General features: G+C 49.9%; 1 protein-coding gene across 1 annotated transcript in view; it reads left to right on the plus strand.

Moving 5' to 3' along the window:
• The first annotated feature begins 12,693 nt into the window (after positions 1-12,693).
• Positions 12,694-19,804, plus strand: part of LOC135899470 (putative phospholipase B-like 2) — an 80,707-nt gene continuing 73,596 nt past the window's right edge. The window contains exons 1-2 of the mRNA XM_065428743.2: positions 12,694-12,847; positions 17,818-18,078. Of these exons, the coding sequence (XP_065284815.1) occupies positions 17,846-18,078 (233 nt within the window). The 5' untranslated portion in view covers positions 12,694-12,847; positions 17,818-17,845. The remainder of the gene's footprint in view (positions 12,848-17,817; positions 18,079-19,804) is intronic.

The following is a 19,804-nucleotide window of genomic DNA, read 5'->3' on the forward strand; positions in this document are numbered from 1 at the left end:
CCGTATCAGAAATCTTCCTCCCCGTCCCTTTTCCCCAGCCCAGAGTAGCAGGCCAGAGCAAGTTATAGCTCAGGCCGAACTCTGCCTTTCTGCAAGTAAATCTCTCTCTTCCTCGTGGATGTACTTGCTGCCCACCTGAGTTGTAACCGATGGCTGCTTTCCACGTCTAAGTTTCGCGATCGAAGCTCTACGCATCCGCGGGTATGTGTGAAGGCTGACACGGGGCTCCGTTGTGTACGTCCTGCCCTACAACACCGAGCAGCAGCCTACCATCTTGGACGCCTTCGTACGCGGCCCCTACCTACTATAGTACTTTCAAGTGTCATCAAGCAGACACCCGAAGCGACAAAACATCCCCACTTAATCAGAAGCGCTGTGCAGGTGGGACTTTAAACTCTCGTTTTCAGCTCGCTTCGGCGCTTTCGAAACAGCCGACGCGGCCGCTGTGTCCCCTTGGTCCCTCTTACCACGTCACGCCGTCGGCGGCGCCAGCTTTGCCAGTGGTGGAATTTGTCCTCATATGCGTTCAGTGCGAATAAAGATTAGTTCTTCTTGGTATCACGCGCCTGTTCGGACTCCCCCATCTCTGTTGCGCTCGACACGAACGCCTTCTCGGACGCCTCCGCCTGAGTGGCGCACGAACCATACGCCGGCTCGGACGCACGTCTCCGCTGCGATAGAACAGGAGACAAGGATGCGATTGCCGCAGCGGCATCTCGGCAAGATGGTTGGTGAAGCACGGCGTATACTATAGTAGCAACGTGGGTCAGCTAGAAGCAAGAACAAGGCGAAGGACGGAGTGGTCGCCGAAAGAGACAAGTGAACTGCTTATGCATAATGGCTACGCCTGATGCCTCAAGGCGTTTGGGAAGCATGTCGGATTTCGAAACAGGTTGCAAAAGAAACCAAACCCGACCTTCTTCTGAGTTCGGTTGTTAAATATAGGGTCACAAGATGGCCAGCCAGGTGCACTAGAGAAATACAAGCATTTCTTATGCACAAAGATGAGCTTTCAATTGAACAATACTGTCTGACGTGAGGTCATCGAGTCATTGCGCCTAAGAGTTTGCAACAGGATGTCCTGGCACTACTGCACGATGGACGCCCCGGTATGATACGGATGAAGATGCTAGCTCGATCTTATGTTTGGTGGTCTTCCCTTGACAAGAACGTTGAAGACAGTATGTAACTGTCACATTTGTCAAAGTGTCCTCTCTGCCAAAACTACCGGTCCATTACAACCGTGGCCCTATCGTACAAGAGTTTGGCAACGCGTTCACATTGACCATACGGGAGGAATGATGGCAGCTGTTGAGGTGTTTTGATGCCTGCAACAACTAGTGCAAAAACTATGCAGTGCTTGAAAACTCCCTTCGCAGCCTATGGCTACCCCGAGAAATTAGTGATAGATAACGGTCCGCCCTTTACCTCGGATAACTTTCACGAGTTGCCGCGACAATGGGAAATTAAGGATACGAAAACGCCTCCATACCACGCCTCATCCAATGGCGCTGCAGAGAAGCTCGTTAGAACAATGAAGACGGCGCTTCTGAAGCAAGCACCCCCTGACAACGCCGCACAAGAGAGGACACTCGGCGAAAACTGGCAACGGAAAACACGTCACAGCTAGTGTTAACCCCGTCTGTTAGGTGGCGCGAGCATCGGAAAAAAAAAAGAATGTGAAATGAGTTTACAGAAAACGTTCTATTTTTTTTAATTCTCTCTCGCTAAAACAAAAAAAAAGGAAATTACGTATAAATGAACCTATACTTTGCGACTTATTTTTCTTGCGTTACCTAGCAACAAGCTAACGGCACGCCTGGCACGACCGATGCATGCGTCATGCGCCAGACAGGCCACCGGAGCCAGCGAGGCCGGTCGCGCATGTGAAGTTCGCCCGTTCGGCGAGCCGTCTCTTTTGAATGTAGCATGTTTGTTGGGCTCCCTTCGTATTCTCGCGTTCCTTCCACACTTCGACACTGCACTACTGCACTATTGGACTACGGCAAGGAGACAAATTTAGTTTGACAGTCTGCGACGCATCTGAAGCAATAGTGGCTTTTACGGTACAGAACCGAGAGTTGGGGGGCAGTTAGCGAAAAAGAGCTCGGCCGTCCTGGCGCAGTTAATTTCAGTTAACCACTCGAACGGGGCGATGTTTTCGACGCTTTCTATGAGCCACAATATTATAATGATTTCGGTAGTTTTCGGGCACGCTCGCCGCAGTCCACTTTGTGACGCAGTTAGCGAAAAGCACTTCGGCCATGTGACAGTTAGTTTCGCGTGTACTAAATCTTACTGGGACGAGTTTTGGAGCTTTTTGTGACCTCGAACATTATTGCAACTAATTTGGTTATTTTTTTTATTCTTTTGATGCACGCTCGCCACGCCTGCGGTTCTGAACAGTTAGCAAAAAAAAGGAAGAAAAGCAAGCTGGCCATGGTGACAGTTTAGCGTGTACCGAATCTTAGTGGGAAAAGTTCGTGACACTTTTTATGGCCCCGCAGCATATACCTTTTTTTGGTGCTCACGCTTGTCGAAGACGCGGCGAGTGATTGCCTAGGGTGATAACGCTGGAGTGTGTTGCTTGCGGCCGCAGATGTCGCAAGAGATAACGCCGAGGAGCTCAAAAACCATGAACCCGAACATTCTGTCTTCTGAACGACTGAAACAGGCTTTGCACCCATGCATTTTTCTTGAGCGCGAGTAAAAGGCATTTTGCGAGTGAATAGCATGGTCAGGCTAAGAGCCTGTGTTATGACCTCCTCTGTGTAAGTAGCGTACAATCGCGTCAGCTGAGGCCAAGTTGTTTTGGAAACGCGCAGTCGCCCGTGCATTTGTGCTCCTAAAGTGCAGGAAGTAATGCCCGGGAATGGAGGAATGCTTGGAACTCGGATGCTTTCTTCCTAATAGATAGTATGGCTTGGAATGAGCCGGGTATTTTAGACACCATGTATGTAAAAGCGAATTGCTTTTGCTTGTAATGTCACCCTTTCACAACTTGCGCACGTGTCCCCCCTACACGCAGTATTCCTATAAGGTCTAAATACCAAACTGACGGATGCTTGTAGTTTAGTTATTTCAGCTGATGCCACCCAGCGGAGCTTCGTACGGGAACTGCTGCTGATTACGCTGTGTGATAGCGTGCATGAATCACAAAAATTCCTCGAACGAGCGTTTATATAGAACGAGATAAACACTTCCTGATTTACAAGGCGTGTCTCGTCTACTTTATGAAATTGCACGTGGCACAGATTCGATGGAGGCTTCTAAAGATCATTCGCAATCATTTTAATTAAATAGACGATTCCGCGCTAAGACCGGGCGCAAATGAGCAGCAGAAGCAAAAAAAAAAAAAAGCGTGCGAGTAGCGCAGCCCGCGTAGCGCGTGCCAGCCAGCGTTCAAAACGCGCGCGCCCAAAACCGAAACCGCGAGGAGTTAATCCGATTCACTTGGTGCGCTACAGTCAATTCGGCCGCTGGGCTCTATGCGAGTGTCCGCTATTCTTACGCCGTGGGGTTAAATCGTACTCTGCAAAAGCGCCTCTGTCATTTCTGGTTATCCTACCAAAACACACCGAATTCGATAACGCCAAAGACTCCAGCTGAAGCCTTCTTCCAGCGTTCGCCTCGTGTAATGTTGTCTCTACTTATCCAAAGCTTTGCAAATAACGTGTTGGATCCTCAGAGATAATGAGCAACGCACTCGGCAAAGAGGGTCAGCCGAGTACTTCTCAGTTGGCGACAAAGTATATATGTCAACGCGACTGTCATGTCAAGACTATGAGAGGTGAAGTGGAATTTCGGCAGGAGGGGACCATCGAAGAAGTTGCGAGCTAAGCTACATATCTTCTTAGAATAGGCGACCATGTACGATTCACCCATGTTGACCACTTGCGACAACGATGGACTGTTGTGCCTAACTCGCATCGCGCTCAATCACAAGGCACAGAAGCTCCTGAACACCTACACAGCTGAGACGACGAAACCTCGGACATCGGACCGTCGTCCGAAGAAAACAAGGCAGTGTCACGTAGTGATCTCTTCAGTTGGGCAGTCGGAAGCACAGAACCACCAGGGTGAAGCGTTGCTTCTCATGGTTGGGCAACGTGAAGGGGACCAGTAAGTGCACAGTTATCACGAGGTCGACAAGGACGAAGGTAATCCTGATCCTAGAATAACCTAAGGGACAGTTTCCACCTCAGCTAATGACTCAGACACTGCACCGTCGTTACGGAGAAGCAACCGTACTCGAAGACCTCTCAGCAGATATCAGCCAGAAGACGTAAAGAAGAAGCCTAATGGCATCTTCGGTCGGCCGTATCAAAGTGCTCTAGACTGCACTCGCGAGCGGCGTTTTCTTCCGCTGATTGAAAGAGGGTGAGCGCCTTGCGTTCGGCCGGTTCGTTTCGATCGCTTTCCTCCTTCTTCGAGTGCTCTGAGGCGCTCCGAGCCCTGTCGTCGGAGCAGTCGTCGAGACTGAAGCGTTTCCCGCAACGTCATCACAACACAGCGCAGTCGCTGTTGGCGACCGTCCACCGCAACCTAGGCAAGTATTGGATCTTGCCTTTGAGTGTGGGAGTTGGCCGTCGTTGAGATGAAAACTGGAGGTTTATTTACATTATTGACAGTAATAAGACAAAGTAATTAACAGTCACAAAGTCAGTGATGGCCGGCAGCAAATCGCACGCCGCGGCCCGTGGCAAGAAGCATGAAGGAGATGAATGAATGAAGGAGTGCTTCTCTCTGCTCTCTGTCTCTGGCTTTTAACCCCTTGGGTGTCTCGGGGTCATGTCACTTTCGGCCGATCGTCGAGCCCGCTCAGGTGTCGTCATTTTCCTCCAATGATAGGTGCCCTAGCCTGCAAGAGCCGTCACAATCGGCTCAGGGGAGTCGCTCCAAGGGCTCCATTGTCCGAGAGGTGACTTGGCGTTGCCTCCGGGTTTGTAAGCGCTCAGCGGGGGGGGGGGGGGGGGGGGGGGGCTTAGGCGGGTTGTTTTCGACGAGCGATCTTTCACAGCTGCAAAACAACTTAGCTCGGCACCCAGATTACCTGGGCCCGTGCCAGGCTCCCGTTGCACTTTCAGGAAGAGTCAAGCAGTGGGACAATTGCTCCACGTGCGGCGCACGATGTGGGGGTCGCCAACTTGTCTGACAGGTCCGGGAACGCGTTAGACGCACTTCTGCGCTCCTTAATTGAATGCGACGGCGATTGGATGTGGTCTGAACTCGAGTGATGCCAGGAAAAGGGTCCGTATCTAACGCAACCTAGGCCAGTGCATGCTCGCGTCTCGGCGAACGCTCGTCCCACCGGCGCGTTGGCCTGTTTTCCCGGCAACGGCGCGAGCTTTGGATAGGCGAAAAATCGTACCCTGACAGTACTCACGTAATTTCGCATCTGCCATTTCCTCATCTCAGGGAGAGTCAGACTTTCGGCTTCCGCGCCTGTCCTCTACGTCTTTAGTTTGAAGAACCGCGGATCTGCCCGAGTCTGCTTTAGGGGATGGAGGCGACCAGTGAAAGATACCATAAGTAGACGAACAAATCTTTAAGAGGGAAGAGTCTTCTGTTCTACTAAAGCGCCGGGCGCGTCGCTGTGGCGTCGGGGCGTTGCTAACCCGACTTCTATAAGAAGCGCGTTCAATACGAATAAAGATTGGTTCTTGGCACCACGCGCCTGTTTGGCATTGTTGTGTGTCTGTTACGCTCGACACGAACGACTTCTCGGGCGCCTCGTCTGGGCGGCGCACGAACCGTAGGCCGGCTCGGACGCATGTCTCGGCCGCGATAGCACACTATATAGATCTCTAATTGCTTTACACGCAATATCTCTTCTTAGAAACCCTGTATAACATTTCATTTAAAGGCACAGCAGATAGACAGACAGACGGACAGGCAGAAAGACAAACAAACAAGAAACTTTATTTGGTCCTACGGGACTACGCTGTCTTAGTCGCGGGCCGCACCCGCGCCGGGGGTGGAAGAAACTTCATTTAGGTATGTTGAACAGTTTCGCCGGAAACAAAAACACCGCAAAACGCCGCTTTTTGCTCGCACTGACTGTTTTTATTGCCGTCAAGTAACACTTCATACTAGGCGATAATACTAGGTGTCATTGGAATGCGCAGAAGGTAAGCTTTCTAATCCCATGTAGTTGACATGCGTCAATGAGCGCGGAAAGCACAGTGCGTACACACACAATGACTAAAATGCGGAGCGCGTGCCGCCGGAGTGGGACCAAATAGGTCGCGAAGCTTCGGGCGAAAACCGGTTCAGAACTAATTGTCACCAACATCATCAACGGAGTAGTCACTACGTGCTCGCTAGAGCTGGTGACGGACCCCCGCTATCCGACTCGACTAGGCACGTCGGTGGCGCGGGACACGACGCCCGACGTGACCTTCGTCAAGAACGTGCGAGGGGCCGAGTGGCGCAACCTGCATGAGAACCTCGGCAGCGACCACTACATACTGGCGGTCACGATCCCCATCAGGGCGGCACCACCGAGAGAATTTAAGGTCACCGACTGGGACGCCTTCCGCAAAATAAGGAAGGAAGACACAAACGAATACGCGGATCTAGACAGTCTTTTTAGAAGGCTCAAAGAGGACGTTAACACCGCGACGAGGGTTGTCCAAACTGAACTGAACGTGGAAAGGATGGACGCGAGATTGGCACACCTATTAGAGACAAAGAATTCCATCACGGCCAGGTGGAAAACGCAAAGACTGAATCGCAGACTACGAAAGAAAGTAGCGGCACTAAACCGGGAAATCGAAGCGCACTCGATCGAGCTTTCCAAGCAACAGTGGAACGAGGTGTGCGCGTCGGTAGACGGACAAATGAGAACCGGGCGCAAATGGAACCTCCTAAAGCAACTGTTAGACGACAAACAATCCAAAGGAAGTCAGAGATTGGCAATCGATAGGATTTTACAAAAGCAAAAGGAGCAGGGCAAAACAGAAAGCGAGTTCCTAAAGGAGCTGGCGGAGACGTATCTGCCACTGGGCCCGTCAGGCGATGGCGACTATCCACAATACGCCGGGGCAGAGGTCGAAGAACTCGACGCGCCTTTCACGGAATCAGAAATTTGGGATGCCTTACAAGGCCTCAACGGACGCTCCGCTACAGGCCCGGACGGGGTCTCGAACAAACTGTTGAGGAACCTAGACGGAAGGTCGGTCGAGAAGCTCACCGAAGAAATCAACAGAGTGTGGGAAACGGGAGAAGTACCAGAGGTGTGGAAAGAGGCCTCGGTCATACTTATACCGAAACCCGGTAAACCACTTGCGGCGGAGAACATGCGGCCAATATCGCTCACCTCGTGCGTAGGCAAGACGGCCGAACATGCCATACATAACCGAGTATCCCGGTACATAGAGAGAGAGGGCCTCTTCCCACATAACATGGTGGGCTTCAGACCGGGCCTCTCCACACAGGACGTAATGTTGCTACTCAAAAAGCATATAATTGACGGCATGACCAGAGACACCAGGGGCATACTGGCCCTGGACCTAACGAAAGCGTTCGACACGGTCAAACACAGATTTCTAATGGAAACGATCTCGATGATGGGGCTCGGCCGGAAATTCCACTCTTACATAGGCTCCTTCCTCAGAGACAGGAAAGCCACGATCAAAATTGGACAGGCCACGTCCGATTGGTACACGCTGGGCGCGAGGGGCACCCCACAAGGGGCGGTGCTCTCCCCACTATTATTCAATCTGGCAATGAAAAGGCTCTCTGACCGGCTGACGAGAGTGACCAACGTCAATCACGCCCTGTACGCAGACGACATTACGGTGTGGTGCCCGGGAGGGTCCGACGCAGAAGTCGAGCAGGCTCTTCAAGAGGCGCTGGACACAACGGAAGAGTACCTGAAGGAAACGGGACTCCGTCTGTCACCCAACAAATCGGAACTGTTGCTGTACAGGCCCTCAAAACAAGGCATGAGGAATTTGACGCCGATCGATCAAATACCGATCAAATCACATACGAATGCCGGCCAGCCGATTCCCAGAGTGGACACTATACGAATCCTGGGGCTGCTAATTGAGGCGAAAGGTGGTAACACACAAACTGTCATGAAACTAACGTCCAAAACGGAGAACATGCTCCGGCTGATCCTCAGGGTGACGAACCGCAGAGGAGGGCTCAGCGAGAGCAGTCTCATCAGACTTTACCACGCCTTCCTCATGAGTCACGTCAATTACGTAGCCTCGGCGCTAAAATGGACCAAGAGAGACGCGGCCAAAATAGAGACACTGATGCGCAAGAGCGTCAAAAAGGTGCTAGGTCTCCCGATCACTACAAGCACGGAGCAGCTCGATCGGTTAGGGGTCCACAATTCACTATCAGAAATCATCGAAGCGCAGACCAAGGCACAGGTCGTGTGGCTGTCGACCACCAGGGCCGGCAGGCGCATCCTAGAAGAAGCAGGGATAAATGCCGAGGCAGAGTGCAACGCACACAAGATTGCGCTCAGCGCGGCGGTAAGGGGCACTTTCAAGGTAGAACCGCTTCCGAGAAACGTCCACCCGCAATTCAACGAGGGGCGCCGAAAGGCGAGGGCCCGAGCACTGCTGAAATCGACCGCCAACTGCCCGGGCCTGGCGGCATTTGTAGACGCGGCCCAGTATGGGCGCAGCGACCGGTACGCGGCCGTCTCGGTACGCTGGGATGGCACAATAATTAACGCAGCATCGGTCAAGGGGGTAACGTCCGAAGTGGCCGTACAGGTGGCAATAGCCATGGCAATGAGAGACCCCGAACGTCCTCACGTCTACACAGATTCGCGATCGGCGGCAAGATCATTCGCCTCGGGCTCGATATCCCGGGAAGCGGCGGCCGTCCTCGGCAGCGAGGGAGCCGCGGGTCAGCACCTCGTCAAATGGTTCCCAGCCCACATGGGGGCCGACGTGCACCCCGAATTTCCCAACGCCAACGAGCTGGCGCACGGACGCGCGCGAGCACTCACGCACCGCGGCGATCGTGGCGAGCGAGGTGGCGGGGAGGGAGGGGAGCACCGAGACCCGCTGCTCACCTTCAACGAAATAACAACACACTATCAGCTGTCGAGGAGGACCTTCCCACTCCCCCACGCTAAACTCACGAGACCACAGTCATCGATATTCAGAATGCTTCAGACAGGGTCGTTCCCCTCGAGAGGCAGACTGAGCCGTTATTCACCAGAAGTAGAGCCGCAGTGTCCGGATTGTGGCGAATCTTACTGCTCGCTAGCGCAAATGCTTTGGCAATGCTCCGCGTTAAGCGGCACCGTGTTCACTAAAGAAGAAGACTGGGTGGACGCCCTGCAAAGCGACGACCACCAGACCCAGCTCCGGGCCGTCCAGAGGGCTCACGAAAGGGCGGAGGCTCACGGGCTTCCCGTCCCAACGTGGGTGCGGCCCGCGACCCCTGCCGCCCACTAAACCAAGAGTGGGTGGGGAGGGGTTCCTCAGGACACATTAAAGTTATTTCCTCCATTTCCTCCATCAACGGAGTAGCGATTGAAGGACGACTATGTTGGAGGGAACAAACATTTGTAAAGAAAAAAAAAACGCCTTTTTTAAATTATAGCGAGGCACAGATTCATTCAACGAAGTCAAATTCCCGATCAATATGATATATACTTGCCCAGTAAAGAAAATGTAACTATTTTAAGGCGAAAGCCTTTCTAGGTTCATGGTGAAGTTTGTGTCAGCAGACCTTACCGTCGGAGTGTCCGCCGAAGCGTCATCACGCATATGAAGACAGATTAAAGAATGAAAATGATTGATAGTGACAGTTGGTCAATGATGACGTTATAATAGCGATTGGTAGAGGTTAATAATGAGTCGTAATGGCTAATAATGACTATTAATGACTTGTAATGACTCCGGGATAACCAATATGTCTAGCGACGGCTTGTAGTGACCACAATTGATTAGAAATGACTAGAAATGTCTAGTAATGAGTAGTAATGACTGAAATGGCTCCTAATGACTTGTAATAACTACTAACGACTACGATATGACCAATATGTCGAACGACTGCTTTTAATGATCACAACTGATTACAAATGAGGAGATATGCTTACTAGTGTGCAGTAATGACTAATAGTGACAGAAATGACTTGTAATGACTAGTAATGACCAATATGTCTTACGGCAACTTGTAACGGCTACAATTCATTAGAAAAGAAAAGAAGTAAGACAAAGAAAGAAGAAATAGGTGAAGAGAAGGATGAAAGAGGGGGGAAAGAAGCGAAAGGGAGAAGAGGCAAAGAGAAACAGGCGAGGGATAAGAGGAGGGGAGTAGGCTTTCGCCGTTCACCTCTTAAGGGAGATCTTATGTGACCATGTAATTTTATTTTATTATTATCAATGAATATTAGTTTTTTCAGCACCCATCCTGACGCCGCTGTTACTTGCAATGCAATGTAGCTCTTAAAGTGTGCACAAAAGCGCGCTCGTAAAGTTCATCTGTTGCAATACGCCCACCTACCACGTTGTCTTGTTTCGCTTGTCAACATTTCTCTGAATTTGGTGCCGCGGCTAGTTTCATTGTTCTCTAACCTGTTCAGTCAAATGTGGTGAGTTACGACAGCCAGATAATTGTTTACTTTAGCTGCTTTCGCGTGTCTGCGCTGGCCGACGGGCTTGACGTCCGACGATGTGACCAGCACTCTACATCCAAAGCTTTAATATTATTAAACTATGGGGTTTTAGGTGCCACGACAACGATCTGATTATGAGGCACGCTGTATTGGGAGACTCCTAAATAATTTGGACCCCCTGGGGCTCTTTAACGTTCACCTAAATCTAGGCGCACGGGTGTTTTCGCATTTCGCACCTATCGAAATGCGGACCCGAAGCTTTCGTCCGCCTCCAAAGAAAGTATGTTTGTGCAGGGGTACGATTTTGACCCCCGTACGGCTGTCTATTCGCGCTTAAAGCTCTAAACAGCCATCTAGTCGAATGGCGGGGCGTTTGAATATACAGCTCTAATTACAGGCCACCTATACAAATTTCGCGCCTTTGATACCAAAATGACGTCACTTCTATTTTTAACACACATAGCGTCACATAATTTTCTCTTCCGCTGGAAGTGTTCCCTCCACATACAGATGGCGCTAAGCCACATGAACCACCGATGGGCTGCCGTGTTTCGGATGTATGGGCTTCCACAGAAGCTTCGCTACCAAGTATATTTAACTTGTCCTCACTATATGTGGACTTCCCATAGCAGTGTCACAACACGATCAGTTGCTAGGCGGATTCTTCTTTTGCAAATGAAAATAGTTACGCCACTCCCTGCTTCGTATGCTACAGTCAGCCTCCGGCAAGTGCAGCTTGTCCAACCGCAATCTTTACCTGTAAATGCTTGCGGCGAATATATGCGCGAAGACGAGCTTTCTGGTTCTTTCTTTTTTTCTCTGCACGGCCGGCGCCACCTCTGTCACCAATGCGCGGAGGCGAGTGCCATCTGCTGGTGCTGCAAGCAACCCAGCGGTGTGAGCCTCCCGCTGATGGGCTGAGTTTTTCTACCTACGGCCACGAAAAAACACATTGGGAGGTGGAGTTATACAGCTTCGGTGTAAAACAGAATAAATTCGAAAGGAAAAAATGACAACCATTCCACTCTGAGAAGATGGAATGGCAGCGAAAGCTGAAGACAGTAAAAGCGCTCAAACGAAAAACAAAGTTGTTTCGCTGTCATTCCTTCTTCGCAGAGTGGAATGGGTGTCATTTTTTTGCGTTGCCAGTCTGGCGTTGTTCCTCGTTCGGAGGTGCCCGGGATCGCGATTGTCGTTTTTGTTCAGCATGGCGGGAACGTTCTTTGTCTGTGGTCGTTCCACGCCGGCGCCGTCTGCATTCTCGTTGCTGTTCCCTCCGGCGCTCCTCGTACGCATGTTGTTTTTCGGGTGTACGAACTATACGTGCCGCGCCATCGATAACGCAGCTGTTTTTAGTGGCGATACCTCTCATGCTTATATATTGCGATAACACTGATGTCACGTTATTGTTCACGGCGAGCGTTCTAATCTATTTCTCATTTTGACATCTGCGCCGCCACACTACGCCAGTATGGGTTTGTTAGAAGATGCCAAGTCCGTTTCGGTTGCCGGACGCCGAAAAAGCTGCGGAAGATTAGTAATGTACAGATTTCCCTGTAAAGCGTTGGCGCGTGAAACTTAAAGCGTAAAGCTCCCGTTTCGCGTAATACTTGAGCTTCGAACATACGACTCCACGCTCAAGCCGAGCGTATATAAAAAAAAAATAGAGAGAGACCCGCTGGGCTAAAGCAGCGCCTCGTAGGCAGTTAGGCTTTGTGCTCTGCTTTATTACATCATGCTGCTTGGAGCGAAATTTCAATTGCCAAGCCTGGCGTGACGAAGGCGGTGACATAAAAATCACCTCGGCTTACTCGGGAGCGTTCCCGTTAGATACTATAGCAGTCGAGCCAGGTAGCATGTCACCACGGATCGAAGTGCACCAGCCTTGTGCTATCTACGAGGCGTTGGTCAAGCATCTCTACGCGCTCGCTTGCCCACGAACAATCTCGAAGCACCGCACAGCTGCGTGCAGTTGGCATAACCCTTTCGCATTCACAACTCACAAGAAGGGCTTAGGTGTCCTCGGATATTTACCCTTTCTCTATTTGCGCTGCAGCACGCATAATGATATTCGACACGAGCACGCTTCGAGCGAATCCTGTGTCTCCCCGCGCCCTTTGCCCGGATACGGCGGCGTTGGAGGATGCTCGACGACGCCAGTAGCGCCAATACGTGACGTAGTTCCCGTCGCGATAAGCCAGTGCGCTGCGCGGAGCAGCGAAGACGGACGGACGCCGGCGTCTCCCTACGGTAAGCTTCGCTTCTCGTTTGTTGGCCGCGAGTAGATTGTAAACAACGTGTGTGAGGTCAGAGACGACATGGTTACATCGCGTGGGCACCATGAGGCAGTGCTTTATAATGCCAGTGCTAATGCGCCCAGAAGTTGGCGAAGTTACAACTTAATTCTCTGCATTTTACCGAGTGAGCTTTCTCAGTTCAAGTTGTATCGACGAACTGCGTCCGCGTTTCTGCGATCGGAACTAATCTTGATGGCTGGCGTTAGACTGATATGCAATTCGCTTCAAGTTTTTGATTATTCGGAGCACTGCGAGCCACTTGAGGTTAAATTTCCGCTTTCGAATCCCGTACTCGGCAAGCACATCATTTTCCGGACCGAGTCTTGGCCTCGGCTAGCACTAAAAACAGCTTAACGCTTTGTATATGTTCTAGGAAATGAAGTACAGCTTAAATGGACAAAGCCAACATTAGCACATGCCGTCTCCCACCTAATGCAGGACTAATTGTTAAAGAGCGTCATTATATGTTACGCCACAGCAACACTTTACAGGATAATTCACAGTCCAATTGCGCTGCTTATACACCGTATATTTCAGTGCATTTGAAGATAATTATCGCGTGTGACAAAACAGCTTCGCTATCGGCGCGTATACCAAAGAAAACGATTAGGTATAAGTGAGCATGCGTTCGTTCACGTAATGAAGTATGTGCAAAGCATAAATATTGCGTCTGTATCGTGGCATCATGGTGTCACTACGTCCGCCAAGTTCGAGAAAAGCTACCCAAATTTCTTATAGCGTCGAATACTCGGGATATCGGTGGCCGACGTGCGGCAGAGCCGTTTGTGGGCATCGCCGGAACTTGACTTATCTTCGTGCCATATCTTGACAGAACCTATCGCCAACTTCGAGTGTGGCTCTTTCCCATGCATTCAGGTGCGCCCGTAACGACAGACAAGCTTTCAGCTCTTTTACAGACTTTGGCTCAAAAGCTGAGACAACAGAAGCTCTAACAACTGGTGTCGGAGTCCTACGGGGTATTACTATATTTCCATTCAGACATCTCGGAAAAAGGCTGATGGAATTTGGGAAAGCTGGCGGGCAGCTCCTTCCCTTTTGCTATAGTGGTTTTTATATCAGCAAACTAAGTCATATTTCTGCCGTCAAAGGATAGTGTTTGAGAAGTGGATCCTCACATATGTTTACCTTTCCACGCCCATGAAGCCGCATCTGTTGGGTCATGATACCTGTTCGTCAAATTGTTGTCTCTGTTGAAGATATTTTGCTTCTTTTTTTCTAATGTTCACAGCTTTGTGAACAAGCGCGATCACCGGTCTTCATTTCGCGGCACAAACAATGCTGATGTGGTCATACTAACGAAAACGGTGATAGCTAATGCCGAAATTTTTTTTTACAGCGAAGCTGCATAACTGTGCCTTCCAAGGAAATTTTAGTGTCGTAAGCAAAAAACTCCCCTTACATGGGTTGATCCCTAAGATAGTGCAATGCCGCACCGACCCGCCCTGGAGGTAGAGTTCATCATTAAGGGGCCCACATTCACAGTTTCGCTGGAAATCCTTGGTCACTGAGTGGAAGGACACTGAGTTAATTTTAATGTGAGCAGGATTTCAGAACTCGCCGATGTTACCGCTGCGTTAGAACAGTAGCTGCCGTCTTAATCGCTCATACGTGTACCTATTATTCTGCATTAGGGCAATTGAAGGCACCGAAATTGTCAATGCCTTTTTTTGTCAAGTGAATAGAACGCAAAGTAGTCCCAATGAGGTATAAAAATTTAAGAAAAATTTTTGAATGACATCTAACCTTTATTAAAGTCGGTATTGAACAGATGGATGAACTTGAGTAGGAAGAGAGAAAACCCGGCGTCCCGCGTGGGACATCGCCTCGGCAAAGAGATTTTCGAACCAAATTGCGAATCACGCATAACCAATCACTTCTCTACCACCAAGCTTGATCATACCTTATCTTTCCTTCTTTACAACGTTATTCCTCCTAATTTCGTGAATGTGAGCCAACAAACAAATGTAATGGAAAAAATACTGACAATGCATGTCCTTTATGTTAGCTCTTCTCAGACCGATATAATAAAAGTGCGAAACAATAACAGGACGTCGACCCACGCAAGAGGCCGCGTTTGTACCAGAAAGCTCCCGTTCGTGCATAGCGTTCGCAGCCAGTGTTTCCCGGTAATTTGATTGAAAACATCTTTATTTGCAGAATATTCATAGAACTCGTGGGTGGACCACCTAGTCCGATAGTCCACTGGTTATTGCTGCTGCGCTGGCCCTCCCTACCAGGCAGTGCTGACGGTCAGGATCATCGCTGAGCAGAATAGCCTCCCACTGCTCTTCTGAGGGATTTGGAATGGGGTCAACTATGGGATTAAATTGGCAAGCCCACACCATGTGGTAGAGGTTAGCTACCTCTCCACGGTGTGGGCATTGCAGGGAGTATAGTGTAGGGTACCACTGGTGTAACTTAGCTGGCGTTGGGTATGTATTAGTTTGTAGTCTCCTGAGAGTGTTCTCTTCTAACTTATTGAGGGATTTATGTGGTGTTGGGTACGCCTTCCTGGTTGTTCTGTATGGTGCGAGATTGTCAGCATACACTGCTATAGCAGTTAGGTCGCAGCACCCTTCAAGGTCATCAGGGGGAGACGCCCGGTATAGAAGAGCTCGGTTATGCCTGTGAGCGGCTTCGTTTCCTCCTGGTAGTTCCAGGTGACCGGGAAACCAGATGACTGAGGCTTGGCTGGGTGGATGCTTAATCAGCAATGACAACCGTGACCTGTGAATTAATCCATTATTGAAGTTGCGACAGGCGTTCTGGGAGTCAGTGAGCACATCGGCGTTGGGGTTAGATGCTATAGCTAATGCAATAGCTGCTTCCTCTGCGTGAGTGGGGTTGAATGTTTTCATTGAGGCGCAGTTCACCATAGATTCTGAAGGTGTTGAGACCACAATAGTCATCACTCCATTCTTTGGCCCTGCAGCGTTCACGTCAAGGGTGTTGGTTGCTCGTCCCATTTCTTCTGCAGGGCTTCCCCTCTCGCTTTTCTCCTTTCGAGGTTATATGCGGGATGCATGTTCCGCGGAATGGGGTACACGTTCATGTGTCTCCTCCCATCCCGTTGTACCTCTTCCCTTTGGTTTATCGTATAGGGCAGAATAATATGGATCTTTTCGAGCAGATATCTATCTGGTTTTGTGAGTGCAAGCCTATTGAGTTGTGAGAGGCATTGTGCTTCCCACATCTCTTTGAGGGTATTATGTACTCCTAGAGCCATGAGATTTGCCGTTGGCGTGGAGTTTGGTGGCCCCAGTGCCGTCTTGTAGGCCTTCCTGATCAGTGTCTCCAACTTTTCAATTTCCGACTTGGAGAGGTTTTAAGGAATGCCATCCCGTACATTATCCGAGAGATCATGATAGCCTGCACTAAGCGGATGGCGTCCCCTTTCCTTCATGCCGTGGTGCTTATTTCTGATACGATGTATCATCCGGAGGATTTGCTCGGTGGATGTTGTAAGCTTCTCCATAGTGGTGGTGTTCTGTTGCCCCTGCGGCATATGCAGCCCTAGGATATTGATCTCCGTGGATTTCGCTACTGAGTGGTTGTCTATATGCACCGTGATATTCTGCGCCAGGGGTGCCCTCGAGTTCTTCAGGATGAGCAACTCGGACTTTTCCGGCGCACAATGGAGGCCTCTCTCGCTGGCGTGCTGGTCTACCGTGTCCGCTGCTGCTTGAAGACGCTCCTCGATCTCGGCGTCACTCCCCGAGTTGCACCAGACAGTGATATCATCCGCATACAATGTGTGTTTGATACCTGGGATTCCGGATAGAAGGCCTGGGAGATCTTTGATAGCCAAATTGAAGAAAAGGGGTGACAGTACCGCTCCTTGCGGAGTTCCTCTCGGGCCTAGAATGACGGGATCTGATTTTATTCCACCGAAGTTTATAGTGGCTTGCCTTGCTGATAAGAAGTTTTTGATATAGTTGTAGTTTCTGGTGCCACAGTTGGTGTCGGCGAGGCTTTGCAGAATATTTTTATGCAGAACGTTATCAAACGCTCCTTTCAAATCAAGTGCCAGGATGTTCCTTGTCTGTGACTTGGGAGGTGTCTAAAGGAGGTCCTTGTACAGGTACAAGAGGGCGTACTGCGTCGATAGGTGAGGGCGAAAGCCGAATTGAGTGTTAGGTAGGAGGTTGTTCTCTTCTAAGTATCTACTGAGTGTCGTGTTGATGACCCTCTCCATGAGCTTCAACAAACACGAGGTCAGCTATATCGATCTTAGGTTATCCAGTTTAAGGGGTTTGTTCGGCTTCGGAATCAACCGAACCTCGGCCGTCTTCCAGGATATTGGTAGCGTTCCTGTAGCCCAATGCTGCTCGTTGAAGCATACCACAAGCGAGGTGATGGTGTCATCGCTGAGGTTAAATGAGAGCTCTGCTGTTATTTGATCTGGACCTGGAGCTGCATTTTTCTCATGTCCGCAATTTCTGCTTTGATTTCTTCTTTCGTGAGTGGGATGTTCAGCTTGGCATTCGGCAGCCCAAAATACTCCGGTTGTTCCATGACTTGGGCCATGCACAGACAGGCTCATGAAGATTGTACACACCATCCCGGGTACGGACACAGAGCGTTTCCCGGTAAACTTTACTCTTACATAAGGCGTAGTTACCGGGCAACATGAAAAACAGTAAGGCCCTCTGAACGCTATCACGTTCCGCTCTTAAAGGCGTAGTTTAAGCTCCTCCAAATTTTTTGAACTTATGTTCACACGAAGGCATACAATGCTGCCTACAGCATCAATAAACATCATTCTACGCCAGAAACCCTAAAATATGTATGCAAAATGCTCCAAACTACAAAACAAGGCCAATATTATGATTCACATGTGTTTCTCAATATACCGAGAAATCACGGATCATATTTGCATGCTTATGTTTTCCTTATGTGCAGGTCTTCTACTGTGAAAACCCAAAGCAAAATGAGGCACTCGGGAATGGCTATTGGTGTATTATTTCCGCTTTCTTTCCTGGCCGGTTTCTTGGTTGCGTGTGAAGCGGCTGACTGCAAATGGGCTTGGGCTGCACCAGAATTAGGAACCAGTCGGCTGCAAATCTACGACGGCAAGCCGCCGTCGGCTCCTCATCTTGGTGGTTCATCGGCCTTGGCCCCGGTGGCATGGGCGAATTTTCGAGACGACATCGAGAACAGCGGGTGAGTATGGAGCAAAGGCGCAGTTTCATGCTCGAATACATTTTTTCCCCCTGGAAAACTGTGTATTCGCTCTAATACAACAGTACTTACGTGTACAGAAGCATCTTGAGTAACGCTACGGAGTGCAACGAATCGTTACACGGTCACCCAGTGGCAAAAGGAGGCATCTTGAATAAACAGTAAGCATGATGAGGAAACATTGTTGTTATGACAGAACTGTACTTAATCGGTACTGTCATTGCGCAAGTTAAAGGCACAAAAATGAGTAAAACTATGCTGTGGCAGGCATATTTTGCGCAGCGCATATATTAATTGTGGCTGTTGAAGCCACTCTGCACAACCGAAAACTTGCATTTCTTATTTCTTGCACACAGATGTTTACGGGGTGCTTTTATTGCGATAGCAATTATAAGGACACTCCAGGTGCATTTGTGCCGTTGGCGTCCCGCTTGAGGTTCCGTATAAAGTCCAACGGCGATAAAGCCGTCGCCACGTGCCGTATGTTGTGTGCAATTAAAGTGTGCGATGGTGAGCCGGCGAACGCGGTTCAATCTCGCGTGCCTGAGCGAGGAACGCAGCCCGGATGCGTGCCCTCTCCTGTCGCGCGCGGGGCACGGTGGTCAGGCGAGGGAGGAGGGAGGCTCTTCGGCGGCTGCTAGGGTGCCTCGACGTCCTCCTCACCCGCCGCTCTGTACAGAGTGGAGACAACCACGGCGCCGACTACGGCGTTGGTCACGCGAATCGCGGACGCCGCAGGGACGCGTTGCCGGCGATCGGGTGCCTTGAATGCGATCTGCGACGTGGCGAAAGTGCGTGCCTGCCTGGGCCTCTTCTTCAGCACTATGCGCACTTCAGAGTGCGCATAGTCCCCGTAGCTTCGTATGCGCTGTGCTTTCGACGTTTCGTTCGCGTTGAAGCGAGAGATGCACGAAGGTCAATTCGCTTGCTGCTGCCCCGATTCCTTACTTCAGTATTTTGACATCAAGTTTCCGCGCTCATCCAGAGAGATGCGTTCATGTTTACCTGTGCGCGCGTGACACCATGCTTGTTAATTTAGTTAAAATACTAGTTGGTTTCAATCCACGATAGAACGCGTAAGCGTGAGTGAAGAAGGACGTAGAAAAAAGCATTATACACATACAGCGTTGTCTCCGTGTGTTTGTTTCTTTCTGCGACCTCGCTCAGTCACGCTTACACATTCGATTATTGTTAATTTAGTAAGCGAATGCTTACAAGTTTATGAGGCCGATAAAACAACTATCCTGACTTCGTATAGCTATCTACTGATTTGCTATCGTAATCGGTGCTTCACCTTTCGGGAGAAACTGGGGCATTTTTTCAGACCACACAGTAATTTTGAAATCGCCTGTGTGGCTGCGTAATTTTGGTCCTGGAGCTGGGTTACTCGAAGCAGCGGAGATTACTCACACGAGTAAAAGAAATGCCTATTCGACTGTTTAACATGCTTTCACTAAGCGATTTTTTGATGCATTACTTTACGGCTCACGTGGCAACTTACGAATCGTGGCCAGTACGTTTGCCAGGCCACTCAGAACGACTCCAAAGGATACCACATGTTCCGAGATATGCTCTGTGAAAGTTGCGATAAAAATTGAACATTGCTTCAATTATTTTTAAAGAAAATGCCGTTGTATGCACTGAAGCGTAAAAAACTTAATTGAATGCCCGTGTATATTGTCACACATTGTGAAAATATCTCGAAAAT

This window comes from Dermacentor albipictus, chromosome 6, assembly GCF_038994185.2.
Source record: "Dermacentor albipictus isolate Rhodes 1998 colony chromosome 6, USDA_Dalb.pri_finalv2, whole genome shotgun sequence".
NCBI lineage: Eukaryota > Metazoa > Arthropoda > Arachnida > Ixodida > Ixodidae > Dermacentor > Dermacentor albipictus.